The following is a 22,645-nucleotide window of genomic DNA, read 5'->3' as shown; positions in this document are numbered from 1 at the left end:
TCAAAGGGGTATTCTTCGAAATCCATTTCTTCTGCGATTTCTTCTGAAATCTCTTAGTCTAGACTTCATTTTCCTGAATGCAGAATCTTCCTTTCAATCCCTCCGTTCCTCCTTTCTGGGTTCACCCCTTTCATCTCCTGCTTTTCAAGACCAAGAAAGAAGGACTGTCTTCATTGGTTAGAAAGAAATATGTCCGGCCGTTCGATGAGGTTGTCATCAGAATTGGATCTAGGTAAATCGTACATGAAGTCCCCGACTTACAACAGAGAGTTTGGTGACCGTTGAACTTTACAATGTTACTGCAAAAAGCGATGGATGACATTTTTCACACTTTGGCAGCATCACGTGATCAAAATCCAAACTCTTGGCAACTAACTCATATTTATGACGATTGCAGTGTCCCAGGGTCACGTGATCCCATTTTACAATAGAAAAACAGAGCTGGAAGGGACCTTGGAGGTCTTCTAGTCCAGCCCCCTGCTTAGGCAGGAAATCCTACACCTTTTAAGAGAAATGGTTGTCCAGTCTCGTCTTAATAGCAGTAGACTTATATACCGCTTCATAGGGCTTTCAGCCCTCTCTAAGCGGTTTACAGAGAGTCAGCATATTGCCCCCAACAATCTGGGTCCTCATTTTACCCACCTCGGAAGGATGGAAGGCTGAGTCAACCCTGAGCTGGTGGGATTTGAACCGCTGAACTGCTGATCTAGCAGTAGCTTGCAGTGCTGCATTTAACCACTGCGCCACCTTGGCTCGTTAAAATCCTCCAGTGATGGGGAAGCAAGCAAGGAAGGAAGGATAGCAAAATAACAGAGTTGGAAGGGACCTTGGAGGTCTTCTAGTCCAGCCCCCTGCTTAGGCAGGAAACCCTACACCAGCGATGGCGAACCTGTTTTGGCTCGCGTGCCATAAGTGGGGGGAGCGCAGGGGGGTCATGTGCGGGCGTACCGCAGCCATAATGCAATGCGTGACCCCCCAGTGCGCATGCACGTACTACATGCGCGACCCCCATTTTTTTGCATGCTTTTTTCGCCCTCCCTAGACTCCAGAGGCTTTATAGGAGACTGGGGAGGGTGAAAACAGCCTCCCCCGCCCCCCCCCGGACACCCTCCAGAGGCTTCAGGGACCTTCAGGAGGCTTCCCTGAAGCCTCCGGAGCAGTCAAAATGACCCTCCCAGCAAACCGGAAGTCTGTTCCTGAACTTCCGGTTTGCCCATAGAGCCAGTTTTTTGTGCTCAGGAGGCTTCAGGAAAGCTCATGAAGCCTCCGGAGGGCTTCCGGGAGGGCGGGGGGTCTCTTTTCGCCCTCCCCAGGCTCCTATAAAGCCTCTGGAGCCTGGGGAGGGCGAAAAATGGCTTTAAAAAAGGGTGAACTCAGCTAGCCAGCATGCCTATGCGCATTAGCCAGCTGGCAGGTCAGCGCCTCGGGTGCCCTGACAAATGGCTCCGCGTACCACCTGTGGCACTCGTGCCATATGTTCGCCATCTCTGCCCTACACCATTTCTGACAAATGGTTGTCTTAAAAACCTCCAGTGTTGGAGCATTTACACCTTCAGTTTTGTGACATTCTGACAAGCCAAGTCATGGGGGATGCCAAGTTCACTTAACAACCGTCTTACTAACTTAACAACCGCCGTGATTCACTGAACAACCATAGCAGGAGAGGTTGTAAAATGAGGCAGAACTTGCTTAACCAATGTCTCACTTAGTAACAGAAATCTTGGGGCTCAGTTGAGGTCGTAACTCAAGGACTACCTATATTTTACCTGTAATGACTTTGAGAAATAGCTAAATAGACCCTTATTTTTTTGTTCAAAGGTATCGGCTGTGGAATCCCTGGAAGGGCCGCTCCTACAGGTAGAAGGACTGGGTGACCTGAGGCTGGAACTTCACAGTAAAAAGATGAACATGCACTTAGTTCTAATAGATGAACTCCACCGTCATCTTTACATCAAGTCTACCAGTAAGGTTGGACAACGGAACAAAGAAAAGGGGAGAATAAGGTCAGTCTCATTTATTTATGTACTAGCTGGATATCCATGCTTCGCGACAAAATTATGTGATTGGGCTATGCAGGAGAAATTCAATTCACAATCCGTTGGCTCAGTGGTGGTCAGTGAGTGAAACACGTAAGGGAATATCACTCCTGCCGCCTTGAGTCTGGAAGCGGTTCCATAGGTGGAAGGCGTAGACATTTGGGTGAGGTACCAACATTTAGTACTGTAAGGAGCCCCAAGACCGCTCCTGAGAGAAGGAGTGGAACTGGCAGTTGGAACAGAGTTCTTTTCAGGTGGGGAGGGGGAGTAGAACTCCTTAGCATCAGAGCCTGTTCATTACTCTATAAGAAATACTAATGATCTGTTGGTCATTTTGAAAAATCCTTTCTTAATGAGCATGTAGAAGCCAAGAAGAACATACGTGCCAAATTTCAAGTTTGTAGGCTTTATGGTTCTGGAGATTTCAGGATGAGTGAGTGAGTGGTACTTGGCTTTTATATATAGATTCATTTAGCCACTCATCTCGTAATTGTAACTCTATTAATGCAGGAAAATGGGCTGTATTCTGGCAGCCAAAAAAGCCAAGGCAATCCTTAGCGGCATTGATAGAGGGATACAATCAAGATTGAGAGAGTGACTAATACAACTCTATAAAGCCTTAGTAAGACTACAGCAACCAGGATGATGAGGGGACTGGAGGCTAAAACCTACGATGAACAGTTGCAGGAACTGGGCCTGGCTAGTCTAGGGAAGAGAAGGACGTGGGGAGACAGGATAGCAGTCTTCCAATATTTGAGGGGCTGCCACAGAGAGGAGGGGGGTCAAGCTATTTTCCTGAGTACGCGAAGGCCAAACATAGAATAACACATGGAAACTGACCAAGGAGAGATTCAACCTGGAAATAAGGAGGAATTTTCTGACAGTGAGAACAATCGACCCATGAATCAGAAGTTGCCTTCAGAAGTTGTGGGAGCGTCATCTCTGGAGGCTTTCAAGAAGAAACCGGGCTGCCCTCCGTCAGAAATGGTGTAGGGTCTCCTCCTTGGGCAGTGGGTTGGACTAGATGACCTACAAGATCCCTTCCAACTCTTGTTAATCTGAAAAAAGAAAAAGGAAATTTGGACAGAGCTGTATAAGCCAACTGTATAACTGGAACTTGGGACCATTTTTCACTCTTATGGCAGTGCGGGAGGGGGGGGGGAGGAAGAGGGAGGGGGGATGTTTTTGTGCGAGGGGCAGGGGCGCACACCGTTTTATTTGTGTGACTGACAGTTGCAGTTGGTCCCTGTTGCAAATAAGTCACATCCCACAGTTCAGCACCGCCTGGTGTAAACCAATTCAACCTTGAAAAAAGCATTCATCATTCCCGGGGACAAATAAACCATCATTACTTTCCCTTTCAAGAGTCCACTTTCGATAGCATTTTGGGTTGTTTTGATGATGATCGTTTGATGGCTGGCCACGTATTTTGTGCAGTTTGTTTGGGGGATACAAAAGCCTTCTCGATTTTCTTTCTTTTTTAGACCGTTTCAAGGTTATCAAACCGTAGAGTCGCAATGTTGTGGCATCGTGAGCAGCAAACATCCGGTCCTTCAGAAAAGTTGGAAGGGATGGGCGTCTTCCCGAACCGAAGTTAAAACAGCATATGAAATCATGTTAAAGCTACAAAGCTAAACAGATTAAAACGTTCAAAATAAAAAAGAAACGAAGCTTTGCCAGTCCTCCGTCCTCACGTAATTCCCTTGGGGATGTTGAGATCTGTTACAGAAACTTTAATCTTCTCATTTACATTTCTGACATTTGTGAATGCCTGCCGGAGTTCTCTCCCAGCTCGCAGTGGTTAAATTTAATTTCTTTTCATTGCAGTTCCCATGCGAAGGAAGCCTCAGCTCTGTCTCATCTTGACGTTACTAACTTATCCACTCCTCGCAAGTTTGACTCGTCTCAATTTAGCACTCCAGGAAATTCAAGTGGTGAGTGATGAAATAATCATATATATATATACTTGGGCATACCAAGTGCTTTGACATAACACTTATTTCCTTGGCTCAGCTGATAAGGGAGGAGAACTTGTGGCTTCGAGGCTAATACAATTGCCTAACATGTAAAAACAGCCCAACCCAGTAAGGATATGGCTAGCTGATGAGAGCTAAATAGCTTGAAATAGATCTATATTAGTCTCCCTTTATTTATTTATCAGCACAAATGCAACACAAATGTAACAAGGCAACATAAAAAAATGGCTTTCTGCCTGGATGGCTCCTAGGGTGAGTCGATAGACAGAAAAGGGAAGCAGTATGCTGCCTCCCATATTTGGGCATACCAGGGGTTGTGACACAATACATACCTATTTCCCTGGCCTAGCTGATAAAGGAGGAGAGCCTGTGACTTAGTGGCTAATATAACTGCCTAATATGTAATACAGCCCAGGTTCGAATCCCAGTAAAGGTGTGGCTAGCTGATGAGAGCTAAGTAGCTTGAGATAGATCTATACTAGTCTCCCTTTATTTATTTATCAGCACAAATGCAACACAAAAATGGTTTCTTGTCTGGAAGTCTCCTAGGGTGGAGCTGAAGGGCAAAAGGGAAGCAGTATGCTCCCTCCCATATTTGGGCATATCAGGTGCTTTCACACACACACACACACACACACACACACACACACACACACACACACACACCATTTGTGTATAGGTGCCTTTCGCATACCTATTTGAAGTTTACTTTGGAAAGAAAAAGTTTTGAATTCAGATATGACTTCAGCTGAAATAAATGCGATGAAAATTGTGTGTGTTTGTGTGTGAGAACAAGAGGCACATGGATTAGTTTTCCACTGTTAATCCTTCACTACTAGCTATGTGTTTTATCAGAACTGAATTTGTCCTGCTCTCACTTGTCTTGAGTCAGAAAGATGCTGGTTTAATCTGTAGGATTCATTTAGATTCTACGGTTCCCCTTGTTTTTCCAAGGTTTTTGTGGGATGTGGGTGTGAAGCTTTTGGCAGGGGAATTTGAGATCAGACAAAACAGGCAGATTGTCAGGGTTCCAAATAACATCCAAAATTAAATCAGAGTCCGAGGCAAAGTATTGCTCAAAGTCCCAATTGATGAAGAGAGACATGTTGGCACATCTGGGAAAACCCGAATCTGAAAGCTTCCCGGTTTTCCTCACCCAGTTGAAAGTTCAAGATCTTTCCCCCCCACACCCACAAGTCCATCCCATGGTCCAATCTCCCACTGCCATGCTGGCAGTTCCACCCATCCAGTTCCGGTGAGGTGCAGAAGTGCAAAGGATGACCTTTGCTTTCTAGAAAGAATGTTGTTATGGCTACATAGCATCTAACTCCGTATAATCCTCCCTCCCATTTCCCCACAATAGAACATGCATAATAGAATAATAGAAAGTGTGGCAGGCCAAAGATCCAAAAGGAAAGATGGCTGCAGGCCTGATACAGATGAGGTGACAATGTTTGGATTCTAAAGCCCATCACAATGATTGTTTCCCAGCTATTAGTAGCTTTTCCCCTTCCTCTATCCGGGCTTTGACAAGCACCATTATTGAACAGGTGAGGCTTTCGATGCAACCCTAAGTGGGAAATAGCCGAGGTTTGCAACTCTTGACTGACAGGTCTGCTGTTAAGAAATAGCACGCCGACTCCCAATTGATGAAAACCTCCTCCTGCAAATCTCCTTCACTCGAGAACTGTGGTCACCACTGACCCATCCGCAAGATTGACTTCATTCCAATTATTTTTATCACTCTTGAGTGGCTTATAAGAAACAGTTCGGACAAGTTCTTGACGTTTGCTCCAGTGCTCACTTAATCTGGAAGGGACCAAACCTGGATGGGTTTTCATCAGAATTGGCTGAGTTACAAAATGAAATGAGCCTCCCCAAACCCTCCCCCCACCCCCCGTCAGTGGCCCAAGCAACACCCCCGACTCCGAAGACTCCGAGGATCCGCAGTGGTTAAATGCAGCACTGCAGGCTACTTCAGCTGACTGCATTTCTGCAGTTCGGCTGTTCAAATCTCACCGGCTCAGGGTTGACTCAGCCTTCCATCCTTCCGAGGTGGGTAAAATGAGGACCCGGATTGTTGTTGGGGGCAAATATGCTGACTCTGTAAACCGCTTAGAGAGGGCTGAAAGCCCTATGAAGCGGTATATAAGTCTAACTGCTATTGCTATTGCTATTGCTCGAGTTCCCTCCAAGTTCCATTTTATTAGAGGTGACATATTGGCACCTCTGGGAAAACCCGAATCTGAAAGCGTCCAGGTTTTCTCCACCCAAATGAAAGTCCAAGCCCCCGCCCAGCACCCACAAGTCCGTCCCATGGCCCAATCAAGCACCGTCCCAACTAGAGATGCCTCCCAGTCACCTCATTGCAGCTACAGGGCCAAGTGACCTTGACTTTCCGAGAAAGAGTGTTGTTATGGCTACCTAGCACCCACAATCTGTATCATCCCCCCACACTCCCATTTTCCTACAGTAGAAAACCTCTGGTTCCCTGTGACCGACCCAGATTGGATGTCGAAAAACAAAATCTCATCATGGGCCCTGGGTAAATCTTTGGGCATGCCTCAAGAAACTGTTTCAGATAACTAGAAAAAATTTGGCCTGTGCAGAAGCAGAAAGGCTGACCCTAAAATTAAAAAAATAAAGGGGGAGTCGGAATATTACGAACTTTGGAACATATTTTATGATTGGTATAAGACAAGGTGACACCACTGGGACAAATTGTCAATGATGTGATTGGATAGAAGGATGGATAAAGTCCTAAGTAGATTTGACAACTAATGGATGAGGTTATGTATATATGCTGTGTTTGTATGGCCACAACGGTTTCTCTGCGCTGCACTATTTTAAATGCAAAAACAATAAAAATATATTTAGGGGGGGGGGAAAAGAAACTGTTTCACGGTTTGGTTTTTTTTTTATATATATATATTTCAGGAAGAGAAGTCAGCTTGATGGAAATCAAGGAAGATTTAGACCTGGATCCCGAGGAGAACAGCTCGGTCTTTATGGGCATCCTCATCAAAGGACTGGCCAAACTGAGAAAAATCCCCCAGACCATAAAGGCCATCCAGGACCGTTTAGAGCAAGAGCTGAAGCAAATTGTCAAGAGATCCACCACCCAGGTGGCAGATGGGGGCTACCAGAGAGGGGAGAACGTAGTCCAGGAAAACCAACCCAGGTAAGAGCCTTCCTTCCTTCCCCTTCCTTCTTTTCTTCCTTCCTTTCTCCCTCCCTCCCTTTCTTCCCATCTCTTCCTTCTTTCCTTCCCATCTCTTCCTTCCTTCCCATCCCTCTATCTCAGTGTTTCTCAACCTTGGCGACTTTCAGTCCTTTGGACTTCAACTCCCAGAATCCCCCAGGCTGGGGGAATTCTGGGAGTTGAAGTCCACAGGACTGAAAGTCGCCAAGGTTGAGAAACACTGCTATCTCTTCCTTCCCATTTCTTCCCCCCTCTCTTCCCATCTCTTCCTTCCTTCCTATCCCTCCCTCCCTTCATATCGATCTCTTCCTTCCCATTTCTTCCCCCCTCCCTTCCCATCTCTTCCTTCCTTCCTATCCCTCCCTCCCTTCATATCTATCTCTTCCTTCCCATTTCCCCCCCTCCCTTCCCCTCTCTTCCTTCCTTCCTATCCCTCCCTTCCTTCATATCTATCTCTTCCTTCCCATTTCTTTCCCCCTCCCTTCCCATCTCTTCCTTCCTTCCTTCCTTCCTATCCCTCCCTCCCTCCCTTCATATCTATCTCTTCCTCCCCATCTCTTCCTTCCCATCCCTCCCTCCCTCCCTTCCCACTTAGCAACAGCACTTAGACCTACCACTATATACTACTACACATTGCTTTACTCTAAGCCATTTACAGAGTCAGCCTGTTTTCCCCCAATCATCTGTGTCCTCGTTTTATCCACCTTGGAAGAATGGAAGGCTGAGTCAACCTGGAGCCGGTCAGGATCGAACTCTGGACAGTGAGCGCAGTTAGCCTACAAATGCTCCATTCTAACCACTGTGCCATCAGGACTCTCCACGGTGCACCCACGGGATTAGGGAGAAAGGATATTCAAATATGGGTTTTTAAAAATTCTTTTGTCTTGTTCTTTGTCCTCAATGGGCCCATATTAAATACAAGTAGACCTCGATTTACAGCAGTTTGATTAGTGACCATTTGAAGTCCCAAGGGCACTGTAAAAAAGTGGCAGGATTGTTTTTCACATGACTGTTAACAGCAACCCTATGGTAACATGATCAAAATTCAGACTCTTGGCCACAGACTAAGCTTTATGACCATTGCAGTGTCCGTTGCAGTCACGTGATCTCCTTCTGCAACCTTCTGACCAGCAAAATCAACGGAGGAGCCAGACTCACTTAACAACTGAGTGACTAACTTAACCACTTCAATGATTCACTTAACACCTGTGGCAGGAGAGGTCATAAAATGGGGCATAGCTCAGCTTAATAAATGTCTCACTTAGCAACTGAAGTCAATTGTGGTCGTAAGTCGAGGACCACCTGCATCATCATCATCATCATCCTCTCCATTTAATGACCCCATAATCCCTTGCGGGGTGGAGTCCGGGCAACTGAATGAAGCTGAGTGTTTTACTGGCCGGTTGCCATTCCTGTTGCCAATGAGGAGTTTTGTTCGGCAGATGTATTCTCATTGTGCCCAGAGAGAGAGAAATATCTGCCTCTACCTAGGATCGAACTCACAGCCTCCTGATTGTGAGGCCAGAGCCCCACCTCTAGGCCACCGCACCACTCCGAGGACCACCTGCGTGGCCAATTTAAAAAGTGAAGAAACTTGCGATTATGAAGTGGTTGGCCGTACAAGAGGAAGGAGGGGAAGAAGAGAGGAGAGGGAAACAACACATCAACTCAGGAGTAAAGAGAGAGGATTTAACAGACAAGGAAGAGCCCAGCTTGTCTCTCAGAAGAGCTGATGGACCATCAGTTCCCCTCATCCTCCCGTGGCATCTTTGGATAAAGAGTATGGCTTGATGACAGTTAACGAAATGTTTCCAGCCAGGCTGACCTTTCGTCATCCTGAGCTTGACAGGCTCATGTCCACCCCCGGGTCTCCTCTAACAGGCAGTTTAACTAATGAGGAAGAAAGTAATGCTTGGGATAATCTTGGCCGATCCTGCGTTCGGGTTCAGCCATGCGTGATTCATTAAGCCATAGTCCCTTCTCTCTAACTGTGATCTGATCGGTTGAGGACTTGACGATCTGCATCATACTAGCGAAAGCAAGAGGGGATGAATTAAAAGTAGAATACAAACTATCAAAAAAGCTAGTTTGGTCTAGCGGTTAAGGGGCTGACCTAAAACCAGACGAAAGTGAGTTCTAGTCCTGCCTTAGGCATGAAAGCTGGCTGGGTGACTTTGGGCTGATCACCAGGTGATGGTGTGTTCTAGTCCTGCCTTAGGCATGAAAACTGGCTGGGTGACTTTGGGCTGATCACTAGGAGACTGTGAGTTCTAGTCCAGCCTAAGGCATGAAAGCTGGCTGGGTGACTTTGGGCCAATCACCAGGAGACTGTGAGTTCTAGTCCTACCTTAGTCAGGAATGCCACCGGGGTGACTTTGGGCTGATCACCAGGAGACTGTGAGTTCTAGTCCTGCCTTAGGCATGAAAACCGGCTGGGTGACTTTGGGCCAATCACCAGGAGACTGTGAGTTCTAGTCCAGCCTAAGACATGAAAGCTGGCTGGGTGACTTTGGGCCAATCACCAGGAGACTGTGAGTTCTAGTCCTGCCTTAGGCATGAAAGCTGGCTGGGTGAGTTTGGGCCAATCACCAGGAGACTGTGAGATCTAGTCCTACCTTAGGCAGGAATGCCACTGGGGTGACTTTGGGCCAATCACCAGGAGACAGTGAGTTTTAGTCCTACCTTAGGCATGAAAGCCGGCTGGGTGGCTTTGGGCCAATCCTTAAGCAAGGCTAGGTGGAGAATTCTGGGAGTTGAAGTCCACATATCTTCAAGTTGCCGAGCTTGAGAAAACACTGGAATAAGGGTACAAGCTGTGTGGAAATGGCAGGGAACCCTAATGGTTAGCAGTGGAGCCACAAAATTAACTTGGATTTCAGCGTCCCAAGGAAATGACGTCCTCCTGAAAAGACGGAGGCTGTTAGTCCCTGGCCTTTCTGCTGCTGTTAAGAGGCCGCAAGGCAGAGAACAGGCACAAAGCAACTTCGCAATCTTAAATCAGCAAAGAATGGAGGATAAATTCTGGTGCGTTGACTTAGAGGGAGTGGGTGGGAAATCAATTAAGCCAAAAGTGCCTGGCATTATTTCTTAATTGACGTTGAGGGGATTGGTCCTTCTCCCATTTACTGACCTTACAAATTCCGCGTCCACCTGAGCAAAGTGACTTTCTGACAACGTTCCTTAAATTTTAAAATTGGGAGTGAGGGAGAATAGGTGTTGTCCTAGCTCTTTCTAACCCTCCCTAAAACAGATTCTCTGCCTGGCTCTCCCCGACTGTCCTGAAAAGCGGAAAAGAAATAAGGATGCTGCCAGAGTTACAACAGCATCACTGAAAAAAAGCGACTTACGACCAGTTTTCCATCCCTATGACCGTTACAGCATCCGTTCACATGAGTAAAATTCAGAAGCTTTAGCAGCTGAACTCATATTTACGACGGCCGCAGTGTGACTTTCGCGACCTCCAAAGTCAACGGGGAAGACAGATTCACTCAACAACCGTGCTGTTAACCGGAACAACGGTGGTGATTCGCTTAACAACTGTGGCAAGAGAGGTGGTAAAGTGGGGCAAAATTATCTTAACGAAGGTCTCAATTTGGGGCTGAAGTGTGAAAAATGGTAGTAAGTGACTTTTTCCCAGTGCTTCTTTAACTTTGAACGGCCATTAAATGAATGGTCGTAAGTCGAGGACTCCCTCTACGGAAGGAACATTTTGCTTGGGCGTTCGTGGATGTCTTTCGGTCACTTACCGTATATCCTTCAGAGAAGAATAAACAGCAAGAGCTTTTCAAACTGTTCTCTTCTCTGAGTAATTTCCTGTGACAAGTTACTGCCAGAGCATAAAATATTTATAGGTTTTGCTATGGTACGTTAATTACAATAATTGGGTTTTAAAAAAGCATAGGGAGCGGTAATTGAGGAAGAGGCTTTGATAAGGATATGGAAGTAAGTCTCTTATAATAAAAACATGATAATTGGTCAACTGATGTACCTTGAGATTTCAGGTTTTGCTTTTATACATACAGCCAAGGTTGACTCAGCCTTCCATCCTTCCGGGGTCGGTAAAATGAGGACCCAGATTGTTGGGGGGCAAGACGCTGACTCTGTAAACCTCTCAGAGAGGGTTGTTAAAGCACTATGAAGTGATATATAAATGTAAGTGCTATTGCTAAATGAGAAGGGAGGGAGGGAGGGAGGGAGGACCACGGTGGCACAGTGGTTAGAAAGCAGCATTGCAGGCTAACTCTGACCACTGCCAGCAGTTCGATTCTGACCGGTTAAAGGTTGACTCAGCTTTCCATCCTTCCGAGGTGAGTGAAATAGCAATAGCAATAGCAGTTAGACTTATATACCGCTTCATAGGGCTTTCAGCCCCCTCTAAGCGGTTTACAGAGTCGGCATATCACCCCCAACAACAATCCGGGTCCTCATTTCACCCACCTCGGAAGGATGGAAGGCTGAGTCAACCCTGAGCCGGTGAGATTTGAACAGCCGAACTGCAGAACTGTAGTCAGCTGAAGTAGCCTGCAGTGTTGCATTTAACCACTTGCGCCACCTCGACTCTATGAGGACCCAGATTGTTGGGGGGCAAGAAGCTGACTCTGTAAACCGCTTAGAGAGGGTTGTAAAAACACTTGAAGCGGTCTATAAGTCTTAAGTGCTATTGCTATATCCGCGGGCCCCTTTCCCTTGTAATGTTTTGTGTGTTGAGGTACTTACAACTTTCAGAGCATGTATCTCGCTAAAATCTGTATTTTATTACGTTTTATTAACTTCGCTTCGAGTTCTTCGGGCAGAACAAAGCGACGGGAACAGATTTCAAAGGCCTGAAACAAAAAATTGGAACATTTTTATGGGTTTGGAACGGAGTTACTTCTGAAGCCCTTTTCAGAACGTTTGGAAGGAATGATTAAATTCTGGATTAGCTGCAGAATACTGAATTATTCTTTCGAGCCTAGCCGTATCAGCGCACGTTTTGAAAAACGAAGCTCAGAATTAAGTAGTCCCTTACCTTCATACTGCTTAGCACAGTGTTTCTCAACCTTGGCCACTTGAAGATGTCTGGACTTTAATTCCCAGAATTCCCCAGCCAGCGAATGCTGGCTGGGGAATTCTGGGAGTTGAAGTCCAGACATCTTCAAGTGGCCAAGGTTGAGAAACACTGGCTTAGCAGATGGTTTGGAAATATGGGTGGTCCTTGACTTACAACAATTTGTTTAGTGACCGTTTGAAGTTACAGCAGAACTGCAGCATCCCCATAGGGATCTGATCAAAATTCAGAGGCTTGGCCACTGACTCATATTTATGACGGTTGCAGCTTCCTAGGGCGTCGTCTTTTATGACTTTCTGACAAGCAAAGTTGATGGGGAAGCCAGATTCGCTTCACAGCCATGTTGCTAACTCAACAACCGCAGTGATTCGCTTAACAACGGTGGCAAGAAAGATCATACAACAGGGCCAAACTCAGTTAAAAACTGTCTCGCATAGACATTTTTGAGGAACAATGGAGACTTGCCTATCTTAGCTTTTTGGCAGGACTGGGCAAATCTGTAAACCCATCTGAAAAAGTGGACTTAAAACCCAGATCTAATGTTGCAACAGTCCCCACCCCCCACCCCCAGGGTCATGTCATGCCACTTTGGGCCCCTTGCAGCATCCGGCGGTCATGTGACTATGTTTTGGCAAAATCGTGCCCATAGCCAAAAAATGGATTTGCACTTTTGATCACCACATTTGCTGAATTATTGTTGTTAGTTGTGAAGTTGTGTCTGACCCATTGCAACCTCATGGACAATGTTCCTCCCAGCCTTCCTGCCCTCTACCATCCTCTGGAGTCCATTGAAGTTCACGCCGGCTGCTTCGGTGACGCCATCCACCCACCTCCTTCTCTGCCGTCCCCTTCTTCTTCTTTTGCCCTCCATCCTTCCCAGCATGAGGCTCTTCTCCAGGGAGCCCTTCCTATTTATTTATTTGTTTGTTTGTTTGTTTGTTTGTCTTGTATGCCGCCCACTCCCGGAGGACTCCGGGCAGCTCACAAAAGACAAGGGAAAGGGGGGAACAAGACAAAGACAACATATTAAAAACAAAACCAACATTCACAATTTCTGTGGAGGTAGATGCTTCTCAGCTCCCCCCAGCCTGCTGGAACAGCCAGGACTTGGTGGCTTTGCGGAAGGCCGGGAGGGTAGTAAGGATCCGGATCTCAACAGGGAGATCATTCCAGAGGGCTGGAGCTGCAACAGAGAAGGCTCTCCCCCGGGGAGTCGCCAGTTGACATTGGCTGGCAGATGGAATCCGGAGGAGACCTAACCTGTGAGATCTAATCGGTCTGAGAGAGGTAATCGGCAGGAGGCGGTCTCTCAGGTACCCAGGTCCGATGCCATGTAGGGCTTTATAGGTAGCGACCAGCACCTTCTCATTGTGTGGCCAAAGCATTTGAGTTTCCTCGTCAGGATCTGGCCTTCTAAAGAGCAGCCAGGGTCGATCTCCTCTAGGACTGACCGGTTGGATCATCTTGAATCAGCTCTATACAAAAAAACAACAACAACAAATCATAAAAACCAGGTTGGCCACGTGTCCATCCCATTTGCAACTGTTATGGCTCACAACCGCAGTGGTCGTAACCCAAAGACTACCTATATCTCTATTACAGTTGTAACTCAAGTTCTACCTATCTTAATAAAACAGCATCCCAATCTTATATTTAAAACACACCTGCTAAAAGGAAATTCCTCATCTCTGTAAGCCTCTAAGAAAATCTCTTATTTTATTTATTTAGACGAATGAGTAAAATGCTTCTGAACAGCAGATTGGGAGACAGTGTGAAGCTGCCCTTTTTACATCCTATAAGACATTTGTAATTATTATGTGTAACAACGCATAATAATCCACAGTAATGTTATATTATGTATAATTTAACCTATTGTGTAAGGAAGACAAGATGGATGTTAGGAACTAATATGCAGCTGCAAACGAATGAATCTTAACGCCAGCAACGTAGCCCTTTGCTTCTCTAAAATCTATAAAGAGAAAAAGAAATGAATAGAGTTTTCAGAAGCCATGGCTGAAAAAAAAGGAGCTTGAGTTAGTAAGGTTTTTTAGAGGTATGTAATTTATTACATATTTGGCATAATGTGGAATTTATAGGTCTGACTTTGTTCCCTGATACTGAACTTGTTTCAGTGATAAATACCGATACATACAACATTAATTAATTTACTGGTTGCTTTTAACACTGAGTTTGATTTATGGCTCTCGAAATACAGGGCATGGCACTCGGTCGCACGCAGAATACATATTATTAACTGCCCAGAGGTGTTTTGGAGTTGGGCAGCATACAGATTTAGTACTGCTAAATATCATGCTGCCCTGCTTTTTATTTCAAGGGAAAGAGGTGCAGGAGAAAATGTCATACGGTTCACAAAAGTTAAACTCTCAGGGAATAGATTAATCTGTCCGAGAGAGACAGTTTGGTCTAGTGGTTAAGGCACCAGTCTCGAAGCCAGGAGACGATGAATTCTAGTCCTGCCTTAGGCATGAAAGCTGACTGGGTGACTTGGGGCCCATTGCCAGGAGATGGTGAGTTCTAGTACTGCCTTAGGCATGAAAGCTGACTGGGTGACTTGGGGCCAATTGCCAGGAGATGGTGAGTTCTAGTACTGCCTTAAGCATGGGAGATGGCTGGATGATTTTGGGCTGATTGCTAGGAGATAGTGAGTTCTAGTACTGCCTTGGGCATAAGAGATGGCCGGATGATTTGGGGCTGATTGCCAGGAGATAGTGAGTTCTAGTACTGCCTTAAGCATGAGAGATGGCTGGATGATTTGGGGCTGATTGCCAGGAGATAATGAGTTCTAGTACTGCCTTGGGCATGGGAGATGGCTGGATGATTTTGGGCCCATTGCCAGGAGATAGTGAGTTCTAGTCCTGCCTTAGGCATGAAAGCTGACTGGGTGACTTGGGGCCCATTGCCAGGAGATAGTGAGTTCTAGTACTGCCTTAAACATGAGAGATGGCCGGATGATTTGGGGCTGATTGCCAGGAGACGGTGAGTTCTACTCTGGCCTTAGGCATGACCGCTAGCAGGGTGCCTTCTTTGGGCCAATTACCAGAAGAAAGTGAGTTCTAGTACTGTCTTAAGCATGAGAGACGACTGGATGACTTGGACCATCATCTAGGGCAGTGGTTCCCAAACTTGGCAACTTTAAGACTTGTGGACTTCAACTCCCAGAATTCTCCAGCCAGCTCAGCTGGCTGGAGAATTCTGGGAATTGAAGTCCACAAGTCTTAAAGTTGCCAAGTTTGGGAACCACTGATCTAGGGGCTTCCTGATTATGGGCATACATTCTTCAATTCTTGACTGAATGGTGGAGAATAGAAGGATTTGCATTCCTTTCAATCATCTGGTCATTATCACTCTTCCTGAGAGTCATTGAGGCCGCTTGGAGGTTCATCTGCGCCGTCTGGGTCTCGTGAATAGTGCAAATGGGTGTGGAACAAAGCACCTACACTGTGAACTCGGGTGCCAACCGTAATCCGTTCCAGGACTTTGGTCGGCACCCCATTTGGTTGTGACCAGAAGCAAGACTGACTGCGTATGCGCGCGCGCGCACACACACACACACACACACACACACACACACACACAATGGCACGGAAGTGGAAATCGCCACGACCGTGTTTATTCAGCACCCGAGGATGTGTTTGTGACCTGAGTGAAACATTTAGCGGATTTTTGGGCCGGCTCCTGATTTGGTCGCGGTCTGAGCCGTTTGTGACCCGAGGTCCCACTGTACGTTGTGTGCTGTCTAGACCTCTTTGGGATCAAAAAGAGACAGACAGACCGACCCATAGTTAGAAAGCAGATATATAAATAGGAGATAGAAACATGATGGATGGGTGGGTGGGTTGCGTGGGTGGATGGCAGAGGTGGGTTCCTACCAGTTCGCACCTATTCGGTAGAACCGGTTCGTCAAATCTACCGAACCGGTTAGAAGAGGTTCCACCAGTGGACCCAGAAAGCAGGCCACACCTACAGAAGAGGTTCCAAAAATTTTTGAAACCCACCACTGGTCCTTGGATATGATTATTCTATACTATCATGCTCCTATTTATAAAACTCAGTGCCTCTGTGAAAGGTAAGGGTAACTACTGCGTTTGTGGTGCAATCAGAACATTGTGTGTGTTGAAGTTGTTTTAACGCAAACCAAAGATGCCTTTTAAAAAAACAAGTTTACATCATATTCTTATGCATGCCAGTGCTGTGTGTGAGGTAATTTAAGGTGGTTCTGACAAGTGTCGTCGGCATCTTCATATCTGGTCACATGAGCGGCAAGCCACTCCCACAAAGTAGGCCACACCCACAGAGTAGGTTCGAACAATTTTTGAAACCCACCACTGGTGGATGGATGGATGGATAGATAGATAGAAGACAGACAGACAGACAGACAGATGAGACATAGAATGATAGATTTGAAAAACTCAACGGAGTTGACTATCAACGGCTCCTGTTTCAATATTCTTTCTAGATTACTTTTGGAGCTTTTGGAACTTCTCTTTGACAAATTCAACGCCGTGGCTGCAGCTCACGCGGTCGTCCTGGGACATCTCCAGCAGACCGTGTCTTCTCCTTCCAGCCAGTACGATGGAGACATTAAGCTGTACGACATGGCCGACGTTTGGGTCAAGATCCAAGACGTCTTGCAGGTAAGAAACTCCGACAAATACAGTATGTGCCCTTCTTTAAAGTGCTTTTTTTTTTTTCAAGCACAGGTTTTGGAAAGCTGAGTTCCCTCCCTCCCTCTCCCTCCCTCCTTCTCTGTAAGTTGTTAGCAAAGGCACAACCCTGAGCAAGAAGGTTTGTTTTAATTTTCGAAGAGGTAGCTGTACGCCATGGAGGCGATGCGAGAAATAGATTTCCCAGGGTGATTTTCCCCTCTCCCTGCATGCTGGGACATATCGCCATTAGGTTGTGAATGTTTCTGCCCTTGTTGTGACAGTGTTGTTGTCTTCTGGGTGAGGAGAGCAGGGCTTAAAGTACAGGTCCTAGTGCAGGTTTTGTGTGCGTTACAATTGAGATGTTAGAGGAAGGACCAGTGGTAGAAAGTCCTGATGCTCTAGTGCAGTGTTTCCCAACCTTGGCAACTTGAAGATGTCTGGACTTCAACTCCCAGAATTCCCCAGCCAGCATTCGCTGGCTGGGGAATTCTGGGAGTTGAAGTCCAGACATCTTCAAGTTGCTAAGGTTGAGAAACGCTGCTCTAGTGTAGGAGTGTCTAACTTGATTTCATTGAGGGCCGCATCAGGGTTGTGTTTGACCTTGGGGGGCTGGAGTAGGTGTGGCGCGGGGAGGGGCAAGGCCAGCTCGATGTCACTCGTGTGATCAAATGCCACTTTTGCTAGTCGTTTGTTTTGTTAGCGAAAACAGAGCTCAGGTGGGCCCCTGGCAGAGGCACTTCAGACTGGTTCTTCGCCGTTTCCAGGGGGCCCCGCGGGCCAGATCTAAGCACCCCATGGGCCGCATCCGGGCCTTGAGTTTGACACTCCTGCTCTAGTATAACATGATAATGGAAAGAGAATAGGTGGCAAAATAAAACAAGGTCATGTTGCTTCACTGTACCACTCCATCGTTATCTATCTATCTATCTATCTATCTATCTATCTATCTATCTATCTATCTATCTATCTATCTATCTATCTATCTATCTATCTTATCTATCTATCATCTATCTATCTATCTTCTATCTATCTATCTATCTATCATCTATCTATCTATCTATCTATCTATCTATCTATCTATCTATCTATCTATCTATCTATCTATCTATCTATAAGGCAAATACCACTCACTCATCACAAAATCTCCAAAACCGTACAGCTTATAAACCTGAAATTTGGCACATATGTTCCTCTTGGCTTCTAGGTGCTCAACAAGAAAGGATTTTTCAAAATGACCATCAGATCATTAATATTTCTTATAGAGTAATTAACACACTCTGACGCTAAGGAGTTCTACTCCCCCTCCCCACCTGAAAAGAACTCTGTTCTAACTGCCAGTTTTCCCCCCACATTCCGTTACCTCAGTTCACATTGCCAGACGTTCCACTCTTTCATTCAGGAGTGGTCTGTGGCTCCTTACAGTACTAAACGTGGGTACCTCACCTTCCACCTATGGAACCGCTTCCGGACTCAAGGCAGCGGGAGCGATATTCTCTTATGTGTTTCACTCACCGACCACTGCATAACCCGATCACATAGTTTCATCGCAAAGCACAGGTATCCAGCTAGTATGATATTATATTAAAAATAAAAATTGTACTTTTTAATCTTTTGTTGTTATTTTTTTAACACTTTCTTGTATACCACTCTAGGTCCCTCTCTTGAGGGGGACGGGCAGTTCAAAAACGTTGAAAATGAATAATAGAAATACCCCTGCTGTGATTTTTACGAACGGGACTGAAATGGCTCCTGCTTTCTCCATTTTTAGCGCTAAGTCAGCGTTGTTTATGTCTTTAGTCTGACACATTTTCTATACAGGAGAGGTTGTTAGATGTATCTGAACATTTTGATTCAGCTTGAGTGCAGATGCGGCAGATATAAAATGGGACGGGGAATTAAAAGCAGAACAAGGTTTAAAACATGGACAATTTTGCGCGTAGCACAAGGGAGATAATATGACAGGCATTCTGTGAAAATCGGTTAGTAGTTATTTGCTTGTCAGTGTGGTGGTGGATTATAGGTGAGATTCAAATTCGGAAGCAAAAAGAATACAACATGATAAAATAATAATGGGAGGGACTTTGTCCTAGGAACAATTTCAACCAAACTTGGTACACAGATGACTTACTCTCTGGAGACAAATACTGCAGGAGTAAGACACCCCTAAAACCCCTTGGGGTGTGTATTCTGTAGATACAGCCTGTTGTGCCTTAAATGGCTTCTACTGTACTGCAGGTAAAATGGCTTCTACAGTACAGCGCAGTGGAGTTGCCATGGTAACGGCATCACAGTACTCCTCAAGGGGGCTCCCTCTGGTAAGCAGGAAAATCCAACATTAGAAATTACGTTTGGTACAGACATTTCCCCTCTATAATAAATACCCGGACTATGCCTCTCTCCCTCCCTCCTTCCTTTTCTCTCTCCTTCCTTCCTTCCTTCCTTCCTTCCCTCCCTCCCTCCCTCCCTCCTTCCTTTTTTCTCTCCATCCATCCTTCCTTCCCCTCTTGTTATCTTTCTTTCTTTCTTCCTTCCTTCCTTCCTTCCTTCCTTCCTTCCTTCCTTCCTTCCTTCCTTCCTTCCTTCCTCTCTCTCTCTCTCCCTCTCTCTCTCTCTCTCTCCCTCCCTTGCCCCAATTGGAACAGAAGTGCGATATGGATAATTGGTGGATTGGATGTTAAGTGGTATGAGGAGATATTGGGGGGGAAAAAACCTTAAGAAAGGCACTTGAGAGAGAATAAGGCACACACTCTAACTACCAAAAGGGTGGGATTCTGAGCTGTCCCCCATTGCTCCAGAGAAGAAGATGCCCAACGATGGAGGTCCATTATAGGAAAGGAAGTCAAACTCGAGGGGTTTAATAGCTCCCCCCCCCCCTCACAGTTCCACAATTCTGTCTTTTATGCTATTAAAGATAAAGATTGCCGGCTGCGTTTGGTTTCAAGCTGAAAGCAAGCAAAAAATCTATTTGCAGGGAAGCAGAAAAAACATTCCGTAGGAAGTTAAATAAAAGAGCTCTCTTTTGTATAAACATTGTTGTCCTTCCCGGCATGTGAAGCGAGACGAGACGCGGGGACCAGGAGACGACGACGAGTGATTGACACAAGTGACAGAAGTTTGAATTTGCAGGGGGCAGCGTGGACCTTCATGGATTACGGACCCTGGCTTTTCGCAAATATGGGTGGAAGGAGACCCTCTAGGGAATTCTAGTCATTTGCAGGGATTGTTATAATCCTCCTCCTCCTCCTCCTACACCCAGGGAAGATCACAATGGAGACAGCCGATTTGAACGGTAGAGCGATGACTCAGCTTGTGAACCGCAGATTTCATAAATTAACGCTCTCTGGTTTGGAAGGGGACTTGCTAGTAATTAATTTCTTCCTTGCTCCAAGTTAGAATGCACGGCAAAGAGAATGTTTGAACTCTTGGCTATCCTTTGCTCTGATAACCGCGATGGAAAATCGGCTTATTTTAATTGGGAGGGACGTCATCGCCATATGGTTGAGCCCACTAAAACCCCCCATTTGAACCCCCCAACCCCATTCTAATAACAATATCGAGATTAGAGACGCAGGCTCTACAACGGTTGACTCGTCGTGGTTGTTTTTCGGTTCCCAAGCGAAGAACCTGAAGACTTTCGAAAGGGAGCACCAGAAAAACCCAGTTCTGTCAGGTGGGTTTGTGTGTGTGCCTGAATCTCTTCCAAACATTGACGTGTTGCTTCGGTTGTGAGCAGATGGGACTTGTGGGCAGAAAACGGGCGAAGAAGCAACTGTCAAGATTCCTGTAATCACACCCACGCGGAGTGTGCTCTACCTCACAGGCGCTTTCTTCAGCTCGAGGTTCGTGTGTTGCCAAAGAAAAGCTCCCATCCTCTTAACCCTGCTTATTTTTGCAAGCGTTTATTTGATTTTTTTAAGGAGGTTTTTTTCTTTAAAAAAGATGGATTTCACAATATCTTTATTATTTATTTATTATTTTATTTAGTAGATTTATAGATCACCCAATCCCGGACGGTTTACAAAGTGAAAAGAGAAGTAATTAACAAAAAATAAGGAAAACAATTTAAAACCATCACCCATACACCCAATCTGATTGGGGCTGGACCTCAGCATTGAGGTCAACAGCCCCAGGCCTGCCGGAATAGCCAGGTTTTGAGATTTGAGATTTGAGAAGTTTATTTATATGCCGCCCTTTTCCCTGGGGGGACTCAGGGCGGCTTACAACTCGAAAAAGGGGGGGGGGGAACAAACATTTAACATGTATTTTAACAGCTTTTCGGAAGGCCATGAGAGTGGGCAAGGTCCGGATCTCTGGGGGTAGTTCATTCCAAAGGGCCGGAGCAGCCACAGAGAAGGCCCTCCTCCGGGGAGCCGCCAGCCGACACTGTCTGGCTGACGGCATCTGAAGGAGGCCCACCCTGTGGGATCTCACCGGCCATTGGAAGGTATGTGGCAGTAGGCGGTCTCACAGGTGTCCTGTTAAAAGATACAAACAAGAGTTCTTAAGAAACAAGCAGGTGGGAGAAGAGTAGAGAGGGAAAAACTGAACTGTGGACGTTCAGACATCATAATTTTCTTCGAGCCTTCTTTTTTTTTTTAAAAAAAAAGCAACTCTTGAGTTTTTTATATGCACAATTGCATTGACCCCCTTCTCCTTTGAACAGAAAGTTGATGGGACAGTTATGATTATTAAAGCTAAATTCAGCTGCTATCTAAAGCCCCCGTCTTCGCCTCTCAAATTTCAGGGTCAAATCAGGTCTACTGTAAAGCACAGTGCTTCAAGATTGAAGATACTCAGCCTGCGAAAAGCAAGGAAGATACTTTGGGAATCTTCCAAGCAGATGTCTTTATTGTTTCTCAACTAAAGACGGAATTGTGCCGAACTAAAGCATGCTATAATGCAAAGCATATAGTCTGGGAACTATTGAGGAGGAACCGTCTTCAACCTCTCTCTCACACACAAATATCTGAACTGTGCTGCCTCTTGCTCCTCTGGAATGCAGCCGCTGCTGGGAATCGAAGCAGGCAGGCAGGCAGGCAGGCAGGCAGGCAGGCAGGCAGGCAGGCAGGCAGGAAGGAAGGAAGGAAGGAAGGAAGGAAGGAAGGAGGAGGAGAAAGAGCGAGGGAGGGAAGGGACCGTTGGGCTCCCTAAACCAAGAAAAACACTGCCAAACTAAAGCATGTTAACCCCCCCATAAAGCATATCACTCCGGGAACTATTAGGCAGGAACCCTCTTCACCCTCTTTCTCACACATAAGCTATCTGAACTGGGTTGCCTTTTGCTCCTCTCACATGCAGCCCCCCCCCCTGCTTGGGAATCCAGATGACATTCCATCCTAAGGTCCCAAAGTAAATTATGAATTTTGACCCATAGCAGGTATTCATCATGGCTGCTGTTTACATTTATACTTATTTGTTTTGGGGATGTTTTCATTGTTTTAATGTCAAGGCAGGCGTCCAACCTTACCTCTGCAAGGTGAGGGAGCCACCACAGAGAGGGCCACCTTCATCCCGCCAGACGGGCCTCCTTAAGGGAGGGGACCCATAACATCCCCCACCTCCCTGCTCTGGTGAGTCAGGTGGATATAACTGGGAAAAGACCAGATTTTCCAACAACCTGGCCCCAAACCATCTAGGACGGAGGGGGGGTGTCAAAAACAAGGCCCAAGGGCCAGATCCCCTAGAATAGAGTAGAGGAGTAGAATAGAATAGAATAG

The 22,645-nt window shown here is 46.1% G+C and overlaps 1 protein-coding gene across 1 annotated transcript in view; it reads left to right on the top strand.

Annotated features, from left to right (window-relative positions):
* EXOC4 (exocyst complex component 4) overlaps positions 1-22,645 on the top strand; it is a gene marked incomplete in the record, with an annotated part of 301,972 nt that overhangs the window by 57,398 nt on the left and 221,929 nt on the right. Inside the window, 4 exon segments of the mRNA XM_087722678.1 lie at positions 1,819-2,003; positions 3,864-3,970; positions 6,950-7,193; positions 16,739-16,916. Coding sequence (XP_087578804.1) covers positions 1,819-2,003; positions 3,864-3,970; positions 6,950-7,193; positions 16,739-16,916 — 714 coding nt within the window.

The sequence above is a fragment of the Thamnophis sirtalis genome, unplaced genomic scaffold (assembly GCF_051295495.1).
Source record: "Thamnophis sirtalis isolate CommonGarterSnake01/CBP01778 unplaced genomic scaffold, rThaSir2_p1.2 scaffold_9, whole genome shotgun sequence".
NCBI classification, from domain to species: domain Eukaryota; kingdom Metazoa; phylum Chordata; class Lepidosauria; order Squamata; family Natricidae; genus Thamnophis; species Thamnophis sirtalis.
This window is presented reverse-complemented; position numbering and strand designations above follow the sequence as displayed.